This window comes from Exophiala aquamarina (genome assembly GCF_000709125.1).
Source record: "Exophiala aquamarina CBS 119918 chromosome Unknown aczIA-supercont1.13, whole genome shotgun sequence".
In the NCBI taxonomy this organism is placed as follows: domain Eukaryota; kingdom Fungi; phylum Ascomycota; class Eurotiomycetes; order Chaetothyriales; family Herpotrichiellaceae; genus Exophiala; species Exophiala aquamarina.
The window spans coordinates 354010-370997 of NW_013550575.1; the positions used below are offsets into that span (position 1 = coordinate 354010).

Genomic DNA, 16988 nt, shown 5'->3' on the forward strand with positions numbered 1-16988 from the left:
AGATGTTATAGACATTATCTACCTATAATCTCGCTTTATTGAATGTCATAACCCCTGTTCTCTCAATACACAGGCGCACACGAACAAGATGCATGAATAATTTCGAATGACGAGCCCTTTCAAAAGACTTCATCGCCTCAGGAGTCTCGCGCTTTTTATGGCTTTATAGCGTCTCTAGTTGTTGTTGTTGTTGTTGTTGTTTTCGCCTTGAGATATATTTTTCTTCTAACGATGTCGACTGATGAAACCACCGTAATGGATGGCTCTGAGCGTGCAGCAAATGCAGGTATTCCAGCAGAGGATTCAGATCGAGTTCAGAGTAAGGTGGAAGACGATGAAACCTCATCATCAGGAAGCTCGTCCATCAGCGACGGTGACTCCGAAGAAGAACATGTCTCCAAAGATACAGAAGCAAACAACGAAGTGGGTCTAAAAGGCCAGGATACGGAGGGCTCAACTTCACCAGGAGAAAATCAAGACTCCTCCACAAAGCCAATTAGGGGTCACTCTTCGGACCTAAAATCTCGACTAGATGCATTTCTTCCAAGGCTAGAGAGAGCCAATGCCGAGCTAGACAAAACGGATGACATTGACCAACGAAGGATCGACCATGTCCCCGAGGACGCGGAGCATTACATCGAGATGAACCTGGGATTGGGGGTCTTGAGTGAAGAGAAAGACGGCGATGAGCGCGGGGACCTCAAGTTCCGCGAGTCCAGCTCCGAGGATGAGGATGAAAATGGAGATTCTGACCCCTCGACAGTACAGCCGATATGGAAAACAGGTTCTGGGCAAGATATATTGTCCCAACTAAAAGGAGGTAAAATGCAGCACAGCCAAAAGCGGAAAATCGAGGAGCTGGACCCAGACATTGGAAATACGAGTTGCGAAGGAACCTGCGACTTGAAGAGCACGCGGAGATGAGCAGGGCTCCTGTGTTGATCGGACGGTGGTTTTTGTCGAGCATATTATTATGGCCACTGCTACTATTGTTTGGCCGCGGGCCGGCATTGAGAGGCGAGAGGTGCAACGAACCAGCATTTTTAATGACATGGGTTGTCTCTCTTGAGACGAAAGCACGCTGTGCTTGAGAAGATGCTGGAAGGCATTAGATCTCGATTGTGTGATCTCGGATTCACAAGAAGATGACGTCCGTGTGCAGATCAAGAAGGGGCATGATTCCATGCTCATCCGACTGCCTCTAATCCTAAAGATTCAAAATTGAACCGATCTGCACTACCCTTCACTACTACGAATTCTTGCAGCTGGTGATAATATATCACACTGCATCTATGAAAGCCTTCAAAGTCCGCATTGAATATCCCGCCCTCTGGTGCAGGAGCCAACGCTCGTGGGTCTCCCTGCTTGAATCTGCTTGCGGCAAAGAGTCGCCTGTATTGCCATATTCATCTGATGTTGGTCATCGCCGAGTCACTGCACTAGCCCTTCCATTCACGAGGTTTGAATCGAAAGTCTAGACACAGCTATTACTGACCATAGTCAGAACAACTAGCCACCGTACATACAGAACTTTGCGCTAAAGCGTGACGACTTCGAAGGTTGAGCTGGATTGTGGTGAGGGTGGGTGACACTCAGTGAGTGCACGTTCCCCGACCACGATCACGTAATCGACGTCATTGTTTGGATTTAACCCAAAATAGTCCACTCGGCCCCGGCTGCGGAACCCTCCACCTGATTTTAGCGACCACGGGCACCACGGGGCACCACCTCGAAATTCTTTCATGAACATTACCTTACAAAATCGATATTCAACACTACTAGCAGAGTGTATTCGTCTTCTCGACCAGCTACAGCCATGGTGCCACCCGCCCGCACTATAGCCTCCTCAGCCTCGAGTCCCTCCCTACGCTCTAAGACACCTGTCAATGTTCCAATGGCACCATCCACGCTTAATCCAGGTGGAAACGTGAAGGTGGTGGTACGAGTTAGAGGGTTTCTGCCCAGAGGTAGACCCCCCGAGTGCGCACTCTCAGAACCAGAAGCTAATCAAATACCGTTCAGAGATCGAGAAAGATGCCCAGTGCCTGATTGAGATGAATCCAGACACGCAATCGACAAAGCTCTTAGCCCCCCCGTCCCATGACTCAAGTAATGGCAAGGCGAATTCAAGGAGGGTTGTGGAAGACAAGACTTTCACGTTCGATAATTCGTTTTGGTCACACGATACAGAAGACGAGCACTATGCCACGCAGGAGGATGTCTACAACTGCCTGGGCGAAGAGTTTCTTGATCATAATTTCGAAGGCTACCACACGTGTATCTTTGCTTACGGCCAGACTGGTTCGGGCAAGAGCTACACCATGATGGGCAAAGATGAGCAGCCTGGATTAATCCCGCGGACATGCGAGGACTTGTTCCAGCGCATTGAGTCAAACGAAAGTGCAAACATCAGTTATAGTGTCAGAGTCTCGTATTTCGAGGTCTACAACGAACATGTGCGCGACCTCTTCCAACCGCGAACCGATCCTCCACAATATCTCAAGATCCGAGAGTCACCGATCGAAGGGCCATATGTGAAAGACTTGACAGAGATTCAGGTCAAGAATTATTCCGAGATTCTCAAGTACATGCGTATGGGTGACAGTTCAAGAACGACAGCAGCAACGAAGATGAATGACACGTCTTCGCGTTCTCATGCTGTTTTTACCATCATGCTCAAGCAGATCCACCATGACTACCGAACAGACGAGACCACGGAGAGGCTGGCACGTATTCGATTGGTGGATTTGGCAGGCTCAGAGAGGGCAAAAGCGACTGAAGCTACAGGCCAGCGACTTCGCGAAGGAGGAAATATCAACAAGTCTTTGACGACCCTCGGCAGGGTTATCGCAGCACTTGCAGATCCCAAAAACGGTCGCATGAATAATTCAAATCGAAAGAACCGCGATATTGTACCTTACCGAGACTCGATTCTTACCTGGCTCTTAAAGGACTCCCTAGGCGGCAATTCCAAGACTGCCATGATCGCTTGCATCGCCCCATCGGACTACGATGAGACACTCTCGACCCTCAGATATGCTGACCAAGCCAAACGAATCCGAACTCAAGCGATTGTCAATCAAGACCATGTTTCGTCGGCAGAGAAAGATGCGCAGATTACAGAGATGCAAGAGACAATCCGAGCATTGAGGTGGACACTCAATCAACAGCAACAGAACGGAAGTGTGTCGGTGATGAAGGCTGTGCAAGACAGCGCAGAGGCACAGTCTGAAAAGGTTCGAGAGTTCACGTCGAAATATGAAAACATGTTGCAGATCATGGAAGAAAAGCTTGCCATTTCCGAATCCAAGGTTCGGCAATTGGAAGAGGAGAAGGAATCATTGAACATCCACCTCAAACTTGTTCTCGACGAGCTCAAGAATCCTATCGTCATCAACAAGGGCGGGACGGAATCCATGACAGATGAGAGGGCTCCATCGAGGGTCGCTACTCCAGAAATGATCTACGAAGACGACACGGCTTCCAGTGACGAACTTGACACAGAATCGGACTATGATGATGAAGCGGCTGAGATGCAGGCTGAAATGGAAGCCCTGATCTCAGACTTGGGAATGTTCAAAAAGAAGGTGGCGGCCGACCATGAGATGTTTGGTCTCGAAGTTCCAGTTTAGCCGGAGGTGCGGCCAAGGACAAGGCACAACCCGTCGATCACAGGCCAAAGCGAACCAAAAGTTATGACTGAATGAGGGTTTGGTTAAGGTAGGTTCTCAGATAGCAAGCAAGGCGTTTCCTGGAGTTGCAGGTTGGGTATTCAATGCCAGGGCCAAGGGCAGCATCAAACAGGCGTGTAGTCCGGATAATTAACAGTTCGATAGTTTTCAGTCACAGATAAATACGGTATCGAGAAGTCTAAGATTGGAACTTTCGGGCGATGCTGAAGGATGTCTCTGCAGAGGCTTCATACTAAGAACATCTCGGTTCTCCCCGGGGGAGTACGGAGTGCTGGACCTATCCCTCATATCCAACTTGGATTCGGCGCTATTTCGTTTACGGGTAGTCTGGCCTTGGCGACGGTGTGTATGACAAAGTTTCCGATTTGGTCAACTCGAACATCGAACAAAAGTTGGAGACCCTTGGACTGGCTGTGCGGCCATGACTCAGTTTCAATAACAGTTCAACCAGAACCGCCAGACCCAGCAACCTCACTCAATCAACCTCTTGCGATAAACAGCTGAACACTGCCTGCGAACATTGGTCAGACGCAAAGCCAGCAATGGTTGTTCCCCAGCCTTCCAGCCCTGGTGCTGGAGCCGCTCCCCTCAATCCCACGGCTGCGGCGTTCAAGATGCCCTCAGCCGCCGACTCATCTCTTATCAATGGAGCCACTCAATCTGAACAATCCAAGAGAGCAAATGGGACTGCTGCTGCAGTACCCCAAGGCTCGAAGAAGAACAATCCCGACTCGAGACCGGAAGCCGCCCCACGAAGCTCCATCGCTCAGGATATCGCTGAAGCAGGTGCTGGTGTGAAATTGACCGGCGCACAACTAAAGAAACAGAAGGCGGCCGAGAAGGCGGCCAGGCGTGCAGACAAGGTTGCAGAAAAGGGTGCCGAAGCTCTGGCTCCACCCACGGCATCAAAATCCGAGGCTCACAGACGACCCTCGACGACCAAGAGGGAGAGTGACGGTGGCTCTCATCATAAGAGAACTTTGTCTTCGAGTGGAAAGAGCCTACCCATCCGCGGAGGGCTTCAGCAACAGCAGCAGCAACAGGCTCAGGCGTCTGCAGCGCCCGAAAAGGAGAAACACAAGGATCCCAAGCGCGTCCCCATGTTCAGTCATCTCTATCCAAAGGAGAAGAAAGCAAGTCTGGCGGGTGCAGGACGTGAGATCCATCCCGCAGTTCTGTCTTTGGGTCTTCAGCTACGCGACTACGTAATATGTGGAGGGAACGCTCGCTGTGTCGCAACATTACTCGCCTTCAAGAAGGTCATTCAAGGATATAGCACTCCCCCTGGCGTGGCCTTGTCTCGCCATCTTCTTACCCATCTCAACCACCAAATCGCCTATCTCCGCAACGCACGACCTCTTTCCATGAGCCAGGGCAACAGTATCCGATGGCTCAAGAACCTCATCTCGACACAGCCAGTCGACTTGACCGACAGTGAGGCCAAGCAAGATCTCTGCCAGGCCATTGATATGTTTATTCGGGAGCGCATAACTCTAGCCGACGAAGTCATCGCACGAGAAGCGACCGCCCGTATCGAGGACGGTGATGTTATTCTGACATATGCAAAGAGCAGCGTCGTGGAAAAGACGCTGATCGCGGCACATCGCCAGGGAAAGCAATTCAAAGTGATCGTTGTCGACTCTAGACCCATGTTCGAGGGTAAGAACCACGCGCGAAGCCTTGTCCGCGCAGGGCTAAAGGTCCGATACACTCTTCTCAGCGCCATCGCCGACGTCGTCGACCAAGACTCCGTGACGAAATGCTTCCTCGGCGCGAGCGCGATGCTAGGAAACGGCTCGCTGTTCTCTCGCTCCGGATCCGCCATGGTTGCGATGATGGCCAAGGAGTCCTCCAAGAACAAATCCCGTTCCGTGCCGGTGATCGTGCTGTGTGAAACTGTCAAGTTCGCCTCCAAGGCCGCCCTCGACAGCATCGTCATGAATGAAGTCGGTGATCCAGATGCACTGGTTGAGGTCGCCCAGCCTGAAATCTTGTCTTCAATTGGACCTCCTCCCGGCCCTGCAAATGCTTCCTCTGGTGGTAAAGGAGGCAGCGGTAAGAAACACGTAGGAGGCGCGAAAGATCGAGACGACGGCAACACGGGAGATGACTCGGACGAGAAGAATCCAGCCGGCGGCAACGGTCTCGAGGGCTGGAAGGACCAAGCAGGCCTGTACCTGCTCAATCTCATGTATGATGTCACGCCGGCGCAATTCCTAGATCTGGTCATCTGTGAGCTCGGCAGCCTGCCGCCGGTCGCGGTCCCGGTCGTTAATGGCGTTCACGGTGATGACCAGGCCCTGGCTTGATGACGAGGATTTGAGGTTTGGGAGACACCTTGAGAGAGGCAATAGCCATACGCTACCGGCTGTCTCTGAGATCCTGTGTCGGTGATGTTGAGATGGACTACATCACATGTATCTTCCAAACCGTGGCTGGCATTATTTTACGGCTGGGTATTATAGCATCGGAGTAGACGTCCCTGATCACCGATCATGTACACCAGTTAGTTGCACGGCTTGCATTCATGGCACTGGCGCAGACACGCTGAATCACTGTCAGAGTTCTTGTCTATCCCAGCCGGGCCATCAACCCATATGGACACGACCGCGTATTGTGTCCCGTGCTTAGTGGGATATTATCACCATCATTCTAGCTGGGGCTGATCTCTGTTCAAGTGTCAATTTCACAACATTCTAGAAAATTGGAATAGGAAGCGAAGAGAAATTTTTTGATTTGAAAGTTGTGAAAAATCCTGGGATTCGTGTTTCTTTTTGGCTGAAGAACTGCGCCCGAAGCCCCCCGGTCTAAAGAAGATTTTGATCAACCACTGACTGGCATCGGCGGTGGAGTCGATTCGGATCACCGCTCGAAGAGCGTGAAGATACTGATTTCCTCCACTCAGAAACACCACATCTATCCCGCCCCCATGGCTGCTCGAGTCGGTTCCCAACATTGCGATGTGTACGTCGGTCCCTTCTTGCGATGCTTGTTCGTTGCATGTTCTTCGTCCCCCTGGCCTTGCAAATAAACATACTCTTCCTAACTGGTCTCATCCCCTTCGGCTCTCATCGTTTGAACGTCGCTTCGCTGCATTGACAGTTTACCGGTGCTAAATGGTGCGAAAGAAAAGACAGTGTCAGCTTTCAAATCCCAAATATCTTGCCTTTGAGACGAATGTTCGGCATTGGCGGGTTTTCGACGAGCTTTCGTTATATTGGGAAAGGGCTGGAGTTATGTGGCCATACCTTGATGAAACCGATGTCCTGGCTCTTTTCACGGAAGCATTGACGGCAGATGTTGAGGCCATATTTGCGGATCAGACCAGCTTGATGGGTGCAGACACGGCTGTAGAATGAGTTTTCTTGTTAGCTTTTGCTCTTTTCGCCTTTATAGGAAATATTTGTAGCGGTCCTCCTCTTAGGCTCTATCTAGTGCATGCCTCTACCCAAAGTTCTAATATTGTATAGTGCAACCAGAAACCCAGTATGTGCAGGCTGCGAGGCAGAAGTAAAACGTACCAGGATCGAGATCCCTTGCCGTATGTGCGGGGTCGCGAGTACCAGACGCTCTCGTGAGACATGATTGCAGTGTTTGTCGAAAAGTTTCGAGGCAAATTTGAGATCGAACTGCGTGCGATAGGCGAAGTTAGTCTGACAATCTTGTGGAATCGTTCTCTCTTCGATCACAGGAGGGCGCAAAAGTGTGGAGAGAGGAGGGAAGCCGTGCTCACCTAGTCGTCGAGCACGAAACTTGAGGCGTGATTGTCTGGAAGAGAAGTCGCGGCTGCGGTTCCTCGAGATTAGGATGGATGGATTTCTGATTGTGGGCTGCGGGCGCCAAGATTTGTTGCACGTGCGATCACGTGGTGTCTGTGATGCGCCGCTGACAGGATTACCCGCCCATGCTACTTTAGGCTTAGCTTATTTATAGCACAGGCATGCCCAGCAATGCGCTGTGCCCAGTCACAGGTGTGTTACAATGCCTGACTCAGCCTCGCACCGTACTGACGATAAATTATCGAGGACCTTCGTGTTCAATCAAGAAGTATTATTACCAAATCCCATTCGGCGGACGCTGAACCGTGCGACATACTTTAGGTAGCCTTAAGGTCGAGGCTGTGTCACCAATACCAGCATCACTCTGCGCTGCGACCGCAAGATCTTCCCCTTGCAAGCTCTCTTTAGGTGTTAGCAAATGACTGGAGATGAGCACCTTTGGGCCTTATGGTCGATGCCAATTGAGCCAAATGTTTGTCGTGGAAGAATAAAAACGTGCCTGTGTTTGTGGTTCCGAAATGCGAACTCACTCGATTCACCGAAAATACCATCCTTTCCATGGTCGAACCACCCTTTAGTGTCTTGCGTTCGATCAACTCTTGCATCTAACCAAATGCGCCCAGCAACTTTGCGATAACGTCAAGTTTGTTCGTGAATGAAAGGCGATGGATCACGACCAATGTCGATCCAACGTATCTGTTCTTGATGGGTGGCGTAAGGTCTTTCAGCCTTTGCTGGCCCGCAGACTACACAAAACAAGCTTTGTGTGCAGGTATGACCAAGAGATCATCACAAGACATGGCCGGTACTTCCGCAAGATGTAGCGACCTAGCAAGGAAGTATTTTTAAAGATTGTTAAACCATTTTGCGAGGTTTGGCTAGCTGAAATGGAGAAATTCGCCAAGGGCGTGCAGCCCAGAGACTTCAATCTGAAGAAATATGGACAGAGTCTGGATCTGAAGAGTACGCATGCCTTCCTCATCCCCAAGCTTACCATTCTGCGGTGGAATATCTCGTATTTGTTGAACCCCTCAATATCAGCATCTTTCCCCAACTATCAACAGAAATCTTTTCTGCCCTGAGATCATGCTCACAGGAGCCTACATTGAGCTTGAGTCAGTTGTGTGCTTATCTACAGATATTTATGTCTGTACACTCCAGTATTGGTACTTGAAAAGGCTACCCTGCCTCCACTGGTTTCAAAACAAGAACCTTACAATAAAGTAGCGCTAATCGAACGCCTGGATGACGGGCCATACTTGGGTATCCCCTTCTTCCATTTAAACAAGGCTAACATCCCCCCGCCATGATAGGATGTATCAGTTTGTCGAAGACCGCTTCTGCTGCATATTGAATAAGGCGATTTGTACAGTTTCAAGGCTGTAAAGGCCGTCAAAGTCTTTGGTCTTCGAACATGTGAATACAATCAATGCAGAGTTCATAGTTGATGGTGGGCTTCTTTTGCTCTATGCAGGATTGTACTCCACGTCCTCATTTCCTCCGTTTCCTGTAAGGCCTGCTCCTTGCGTGCTGCAGCGACTACCAATTCGACTTCTGGGCGAGTGAGGTCCCAGGCAGTCCGTGGGTCAAGTTGACCGAGTTGACTTTCGGTATGTGCACCGTGTGCTGCAATTTCTCTCTTAACATGTTCATAATCCAAGATCAAGTTGTTCAATCTTTGCAGGTCCCATGAAGGACGTCGATATTGTATACCAGTGTTTGCTCCGTGACTGAGACCGCTCTGTCGTGCTTGTTCACGATGTTGCTTCGCATGGCGTTTGTCATCGAGGTATTGCTGGAAATCTATGATTGTTTGCAGGCATCTCGTTGCTTCGCGAAGAAGTTCAGATCTCTCCCTCTCCAGCTGTTCCTGACATTGGTGCTCACTATGAAAGCTCTACAACGTTAACGCCACCCATATCAAAATTCGGGAGATGACAAGGCCAGGATTTGCGTTGGCACATCTCCCAACCCAATTCCAGAATTCCATTTCGGATGAACTTGGTGTTGCGGTGAAGTGTGCGTTCCGTTTGGTGCGTTTTTAAAACAATGGATTCAAAGCGTTCAGACTTAGTTCAGCGATCTATGCTTTTGCAATGCTGCGTTCTAGGTGAGTGTGCCCTGTGTTAGATGGAGAATAATGGACAAGAAGATTAGGCGTGCAGAACGCTAAAGGCTACTTACGTTGAAGCAAAATGTTGGAGAATTTTAGGTCCTCATGCCTTTTAGGTCGTCAAGGTATGGGGACCTATGGATACGAGGTATCAACTGGAAAAGCATGGCATCCTCCAAAGATGCTGGTCGGTCCGTCAACCGCACCTTCGGGTGCCCAGGCACCATTCTTTTTGTCGAGATCTGCATAACCACTCGCCCTGAGTACTCTGACAAAACCGTGACGATCTTTGCGATGGGATACAGGGCTTCTAATGACAATGCCTAGCTAACTAGGTACTTCATTTCTCCAGGGATTGGCATTCATCGCAAGCCAGTGGGGGCTTCAATTGATTTCCCAGAGTACTGCCTCAGCTGAGTTCGCATAGCCCATGAATGACGCCCAGCATCCCTACACTTCGATTTCGAGGATGTGCCTTGGGCCTCGCGATGGCTCAGCGTACGGGGTATAGAGTTTCGTAAACCCTAAAGAACTTGTGCGTGGCCACCCTTTGGCTTTGTGCCATAATATCTCGTAGCACGACTGTCCTTAGTGGCTGGACGTGTCCGAGAGGCCCCACCATTGCTCCGGCCGGGATATGCCAAGCATAAGGTTGTTGCGCAAGGCTATCAGAAAAGGAGGTCCAAGACTCTCCGTCCACTGGGATGAAACTTTTTGTTCACTGTTTTGAACACAGTCGCGCTGCTGCACGAGAGCCATCTCCAGGTTTTTATCTGGCCTAGTGCCGTTTCGCGGTATGCTGACAATGGTATCGCCGCATGCTGAACGCCCGATGACGATTACTGGAGTCGATTTGCCCATGTCCATTCATTACATTTGTCCACTAGTTTCGTCTTCGTATCAGAATATCAGGTATTGCGGCATATCGCAAGCAATTGTGTTTTACACACCCAGGTCATACTTAGCAAAAATCAATAGCACCTGACGTATAATTCAACGAGCTTCACCACTACGAGAAGTCAAGTTTGGAAAGAAAGATAAAGCTGTGAAGCTATCGCACGGGTGTCGGAACAAGCACAAATGATGCTGGCCACTTCTGAAGTGGCCGACTCCGTCAACTATCCTTGCTATCTCTCTCCACTCTTAAGATGTAGCTCGCAGGATTTATCGAGTCTATGCTGCATCATGTGTGAACTACATCTTCTTGGCATTATTCCTTATCAGAAAGTAATGAATGGTTTCGCTTGCTCAAATGCTTGGCCTCACATCAACACCAGTATTGGGAAATGGCCAATTCCCTTGGAACGGTAATTAAATTTCTCCAAGTGCATCTACGAATCACGCAACGATACATTGACACGAAATTTGAGACTTGCCTTAAGCTTAAGGAACAGGGGCCATTGTCGCGAGTCTAGCTGATCCTTTAGATTCAGGGACAAAAGGCATTGCAACTGCCAACAATTGGAAATCACATTGCGTTTTCTAAATGGCAGTGATGGAGTGTCTAGCCTCGGCTATCTGCAAACTTCAAATTCGCTATCAAAAGCCCAACTCACCACACTCCAGGATTCTTTCTCTCGAATGCATTCTGAACCAATCAGCATCTAGTCACCTTGCACGCCGATCAACAGACTACACCAATAGTTGGCTCGAATTCAAGCGATAGATATACTGACAAGTATATGCCGATAAGATGTTTGAGAAACGAGGACAACTCCGTCGCCTGTATCTTCTGATAAATAGGAAGAAGCTAACTCCTGATTCTTAACGACGCAATGTTCTTGCTTCGGAACAGGAGTGTATTTAGTTTCCAGCACTCTCTCTGGCCTTGTTCTTCGAGTGCCTATCTGTATTCATGCGACCATGAGTTCTACGCCAGTAGCGTCGAAGCCTGAGGGTGCAGGGCTGGGATCGAACGGCAAAGACCCAGAGAAGAGTCGCATCTCTCCTGTCGTTGAGTTCCCCTCAGAGAGTTCATCAGAGGAACTTCACTTTGCGGCCCGTAAGGATGAACTATTGCCAGCCCAGGAGGATGAGAAACGCCAGATTGTCGGCTACGATGCCGCTCTTATGCGTGCTCGAGCTGTGTTGAGTAGTGTGGAAGAAAAGAAGCTGCTCAGGCGTATTGACTGGCATCTTATCCCACTTCTATCGATTATGTACATGGTTAAAAGCGTCGATGCCATCAATGTAGGTCAAATGTCTCTACCAAAACTTACCGCTACTTTGGTGTTTGGACGATCTATCAATAGTGCTAAATAGTATGAAAGGTCTCCAACGCACGAATCATGGATATGGGAACACCAAGAAACATCATGACAGAACTAAGCATGACGGCCAACCAATACAATTGGGTCGTTACATCATACTATGTAAGTGCAACACTCGTTGAATGATATTCAGTGGTGGGCGTCGTTAGTTGTGCACTTGATCAAAGCCAATAAGGATATAGATCCCATACATCCTGGCAGAAGCGCCTTCCAACCTTATCGTTAAATGGATGAGTCCATCCAGATTCCAGGCTCGAATAATGGTAAAAGTTCTTCATCGATCCCTCTAACCCCCTATCTAGTTAACCAGGCTCAGATATCCTGGGGCATAGTGCTTTGTTGCCACGCGGCACTGAAGAATCGCCAGGGTCTCTACGTGGTTCGAGCATTCCTGGGTCTCCTGGAAGCTGGACTGTGGCCTGGTACAATGCTGCACTTGTGTTATTGGTATAGGCCTGATGAATTGGCCCCACGAATCGTGCTTGTAACGCTTCTAGGCAACTTCAGTACCGTGATAAGCGGTGTTCTGGCATTTGCGTTCAATGGAGTTACTGCAGGGGGCTTATCTGGATGGAAATGGTAATATAACGCAATTCTCGTGCACAGTTTGCTACAATAAACTGATGATGTTGGACAGGCTTATCCTGAGCGAGGGGATATTCACCATCCTCTTGGGGATTGCAGTGCTTCTATTCCTACCAGACTGTAGGTTATTTGTGGATTTCCGTCATGACTGCTTTCTGGCTCGCCACTGACATTAATGCTAGTTGCCGCCACAGCATCCTGGTTAAGTGACAAGGAAAAAGCATTTATCACAGCTAGGCTACCAATAAACGCACCTAGATCCTCTGAAGATGACTTCAACTGGCAGGAATTTCTTGCTACTCTGAAAGACAAAAAACTCTGGCTATTCCTACTGTGCTGGGCGTTCTATACCATTGGCACAACCGGCTTGTCGTTCTACCAGCCCACTGTGATCGCGAACCTGGGATTCACGTGAGTGTCAATGGGAACATGCACTGTTGAGAGGCTAATGAGCCCAGGTCGATCGGCCAAGCTCAACTCCTGAACATTCCTTCGGCTTTCTTCGCAGTGGCGTTCACCATCATTTTCGGCATATTTGCCAACACGGGTCGAATTCCACAGCCTCTAATCCCACTGGGTTTCATGATTGTCATTGAAGCATGTTATGTCGTCCTCTACACATTCCCAAACACTGGCGGTGTGTATGCTGCCACTATTCTTGCGGGAGGACTATCAACAGCTTGGTAAGCTTTCTATGATCACCGTCTATTACCACGTCAAAGACGTGTTTGATTGATGATTGACTCTAGGTATACGATGATGTGGCCCTGGCGAGTCCAGACCACCGAAGGTGCCACAGGATCCGCATTTGCCATTTCCTTCGCCAACAGCTACGGGCAGATTGGTGGCGCAATCGGTGCCCATCTCTTCAATTCAAGATTTGCACCCAAGTATGCCACCTCCTTTGGAATTGCAATGGGGTTCATTGGTATGGCGATCATCATGAACATAATTACTTGGCGGTTCACTTACCGCGTTGATGTGGAGACGCGCAGGCTTAAGAGAAAGAGAATTGAGGCCGCAAAGAGGAATGAGGCTTTGTTGGATGATGTCGATATCCATGCGGGCGAGAAGAGTAGAGCCTGAAGTACTGAAGGCATCTCACAAGGGGGTCAGGACGAGGTGCCCAGGGAGAGTGATCTGGGTTTGTTTGTCGAAACCGGAGGGTGGGTAGAAAGGCGTTGATGGCCCGATAAGAGCCCACGACATTTGTAATCCAGGTGTTCCGATATTCTGGAGGAGGTGATTTGTGTCAGCGGTTCCATCTCACATATCCCAATATTGCTGATCTACTCCCCAGTCTTTGAGGGAAGGTGATCATATAGTCAGGCGCGATCTCCTTTTCGAGGTCGGCTATAAAGCGGCCATTCTCTTAATGAACTTAGGGAGACGCTTAACCGACTTTAACTAATTACGAGTATAGAATCACACGACCTTAAGGGATAGCGCCTTGGCGGGAATGAACTCAGGGCGGCGTGGCCTCGTCCTTCTCCCGTAGTTTAACCGAACCGAAATCTTGGCATGAATTTTCTCCAAACGGCTTCAACTTTTCTCGGGTCTTTTGGCACTGAAGAGAATGTCCCCAGTTGGTCTACTTGGTGCACCCTTTGAGTTATTCTGCCGAGGAATTGAGGCGTACTAGTCTTTTCTGCCAACTATGGCGATTCAGAAGAAACATGGTAAAGGCCGTCTAGGTACGTAGTGCTTCCCCGCCACGACGTCGTTTCCCTCCAAGGAATCATACCTAATCAATTGACTGACTTCTCATAGATAAATGGTATAAACTCGCGAAGGAGAAAGGATACCGAGCCCGAGCCGCCTTCAAGCTAATCCAATTGAATAAGAAATATGGTTTCCTCGAGAAGAGTCGGGTCGTGCTGGATCTCTGCGCTGCTCCAGGTTCATGGTGTCAGGTTGCAGCAGAGACAATGCCACCAAGCAGTTTGATCATCGGCGTTGACTTAGCGCCCATCAAGCCGATACCGAGGGTTATTTCCTTCCAGAGCGACATCACGACCGATAAATGCCGAGCCACAATCAGACAGCACATCAAACACTTGAAAGCTGATACCGTCCTTCACGATGGTGCACCCAATGTCGGTGTGGCCTGGGTGCAGGATGCGTTCTCACAAGCCGAGCTCGTCCTACAGTCTATGAAATTGGCTACAGAATTCTTGAAAGAGGGAGGAACATTCGTCACAAAGGTTTTCCGGTCCAAGGACTACAACGCCCTCCTTTGGGTGTTCAAGCAGTTATTTACATCCGTGGAAGCAACAAAACCACCTTCTTCCAGAAATGTCTCGGCGGAAATCTTTGTCGTCTGCAGAGGCTACAAAGCCCCAAAGAGACTGGATCCTAAATTCCTCGACCCAAAACACGTGTTTGCCGAAGTGCTGGCGCCAACGCCGAACAACGAAGCAAAAGTATTCAACCCGGAAAAAAAGAAGAGGAAGCGAGAAGGGTACGAAGAAGGGGAATACACGCAGCATAAAGAAATTGCCGTCAGCGAATTCATCCACACCACGGATCCGATTGCCATCTTGGGAACAGTGAATAAGCTGAGTTTCGAGCAGAAGGACAATGGCGACCTCGCCTTAGCGACCTTGGACAGATTACCCGAAACCACAGTGGAAATCCGTAAATGTTGTGAGGATCTAAAAGTGTTGGGCAAGAAAGAATTCCGAACACTTCTGCGGTGGCGTTTGAAAGTACGTGACATTTTCGGCATGTCAAGCAAAGCAAAGAAAGAGGATCAAGCTGAGGAAGCCGAATGGCAAGGAGAAGAAGTCGCAGAAGTGGAGCCTATGGACGAGGAACTCAAAATCCAGGAAGAACTCCAAAGACTTCGGGAGCAAGAGTCAAAGGCGAGGAGGAAGGACCGACGGAAAGACAACGAGAAGAAACGCAAAGAAACCATCAGGATGCAGATGCACATGACGACACCACATGATATTGGTTTAGAACAGCAGGGTCCCAATGGCGAAGGGTCGATGTTCAATATCAAAGCCGCCGATAGAGCCGCAGATGCGACGAGGATCACGACGGGCAGGATGGAGGATGTGGAGAATCTCGAGTCTGAACCGTCGGATGACGAAACAGACAATGGAGCCGACTCCGATGACGAGGCTGACCAGCTTGAGAGACAACTCGACTCTATGTACGAGTCGTATCAACAGCGTAGAGAGGAAGCCGACGCTAAAGCCCGCGCCAAAAAGGCAAGGAAGGAAAAGGAGACGGATGAATGGGGTGGATTGTCAGACGAAGAGGACCAAGATAAAGGCGGCGATGCCACTGATGCAGAGTCCAATTATGACAACGAAGATGGATATTACACCATGGCTGACCTTCCGAAGAGTGAAGGACTCTCAACCAAGGCAGCTATGTTCTTCGACCAAGACATCTTTCAAGACCTCGGGATTGAGGATGACGACGACAAGGACAGCGCAATTGAACTGGACGACGAGTCATCAGACCAGACACAAGCAAAATCTGCGCCGGAGAAGAGCGCCGCTCAACCCACCAGTGCCATCACCACCACCGCCGACGGCAAACCCCTCAAATCGGCTCTTAAGAAATCAAGCACCTCCACCGGCACACAACAGTCCCAACTTCCCAGACTCACCAAGAAATCCAAATCCAAACCCAATGTCTACGAGTCCGAGAGCGACCCCGAGTCCGAACCAGCACCGTCTAAATCCCAAACAGACCCCTCTGCAGGCAACACCACACCAGCACGGCCCGAAGACCCCCTCCTCCCTTCGGGGCACCTGGACATCGACATCATCACGGCCGAGGCCATGACACTGGCACAATCGCTCGCCTCGCGGCAAACCCGCCCCACCGACCTCATCGACGACAGCTTCAACAAGTACACGTTCCGGGACGTGGACGGCCTGCCGGAATGGTTCGTGGACGACGAAGGTTCGCACTCCAAGCCGCACCGGCCCATAACAGCCGCGGCCGCCGCGGCCATCAAAGAAAAGCTTCGTGCGTTGAACGCCCGACCGATCAAGAAAGTCCGGGAAGCGAAAGGACGCAAGAAGTTCAAGGCGGCGCAAAGACTCGAGAAGCTGAGGAAGAAGTCCGCGCTGTTGCTTGAGGATGAGGGCGTGAGTGAGAAGGATAAGGCAAGCGGGATTGCGCGCATGATGGCGCGGGCGGCGAAGAAGGGAGGCAAGCAAAAGGAGAAGGTGAAGGTTGTAGTTGCCAGGGGTGGGAATAAGGGGATCGCCGGACGGCCGAGGGGCGTCAAGGGCAGATATAAGATTGTGGATGCTAGGTTGAAGAAGGATGCGAGGGCCGAGAAGAGGTTGAAGAAGAAGATGGGGACTAGGTGATGATGACTCCGAGTGGAGAGCAAAAGGTATGGTTGTTTGAACGTGGTATGAATACATGGGTATCTATGTAGATTGGGAAATGGACAAAAAGAGATCGGGCCAGTTTATGATTTGGATTCTACCGATCGTCCAACCATGTTCCACTCGTTTTGGGCCCGTCGACACAAGTCTGTGTCGTTTCCACCCCGTTGAAAACAGTACATTTGTTCGTC

General features: G+C 49.9%; 5 protein-coding genes across 5 annotated transcripts; all 5 read left to right on the forward strand.

The window, feature by feature from the left end:
* Positions 1–321: 321 nt before the first annotated feature.
* On the forward strand, positions 322–864 carry A1O9_10431 (uncharacterized protein; the record flags this gene model as incomplete). The annotated part of the gene is made up of 1 exon (XM_013400592.1): positions 322–864. A coding segment is annotated over one exon (543 nt), but the record flags the coding sequence as incomplete, so codon positions are not given.
* A 1190-nt stretch (positions 865–2054) lies between these two features.
* A1O9_10432 (kinesin family member 1/13/14) lies at positions 2055–3632 on the forward strand (the record flags this gene model as incomplete). The annotated part of the gene is made up of 1 exon (XM_013400593.1): positions 2055–3632. One exon carries the CDS (start codon positions 2055–2057, stop codon positions 3630–3632), a length of 1578 nt encoding a protein of 525 aa, XP_013256047.1.
* Positions 3633–4234: 602 nt separating this feature from the next.
* Positions 4235–6001, forward strand: A1O9_10433 (uncharacterized protein; the record flags this gene model as incomplete). The annotated part of the gene is made up of 1 exon (XM_013400594.1): positions 4235–6001. The coding sequence occupies one exon, from the start codon at positions 4235–4237 to the stop codon at positions 5999–6001; it is 1767 nt and encodes a 588-aa protein (XP_013256048.1).
* Positions 6002–11447: 5446 nt separating this feature from the next.
* Positions 11448–13525, forward strand: A1O9_10434 (uncharacterized protein; the record flags this gene model as incomplete). The annotated part of the gene is made up of 8 exons (XM_013400595.1): positions 11448–11774; positions 11855–11956; positions 12037–12117; positions 12171–12433; positions 12492–12559; positions 12622–12850; positions 12898–13122; positions 13189–13525. The coding sequence occupies 8 exons, from the start codon at positions 11448–11450 to the stop codon at positions 13523–13525; spliced, it is 1632 nt and encodes a 543-aa protein (XP_013256049.1).
* Positions 13526–14096: 571 nt separating this feature from the next.
* Positions 14097–16776, forward strand: A1O9_10435 (uncharacterized protein; the record flags this gene model as incomplete). The annotated part of the gene is made up of 2 exons (XM_013400596.1): positions 14097–14133; positions 14210–16776. 2 exons carry the CDS (start codon positions 14097–14099, stop codon positions 16774–16776), a joined length of 2604 nt encoding a protein of 867 aa, XP_013256050.1.
* Between the last annotated feature and the right edge of the window lie 212 nt (positions 16777–16988).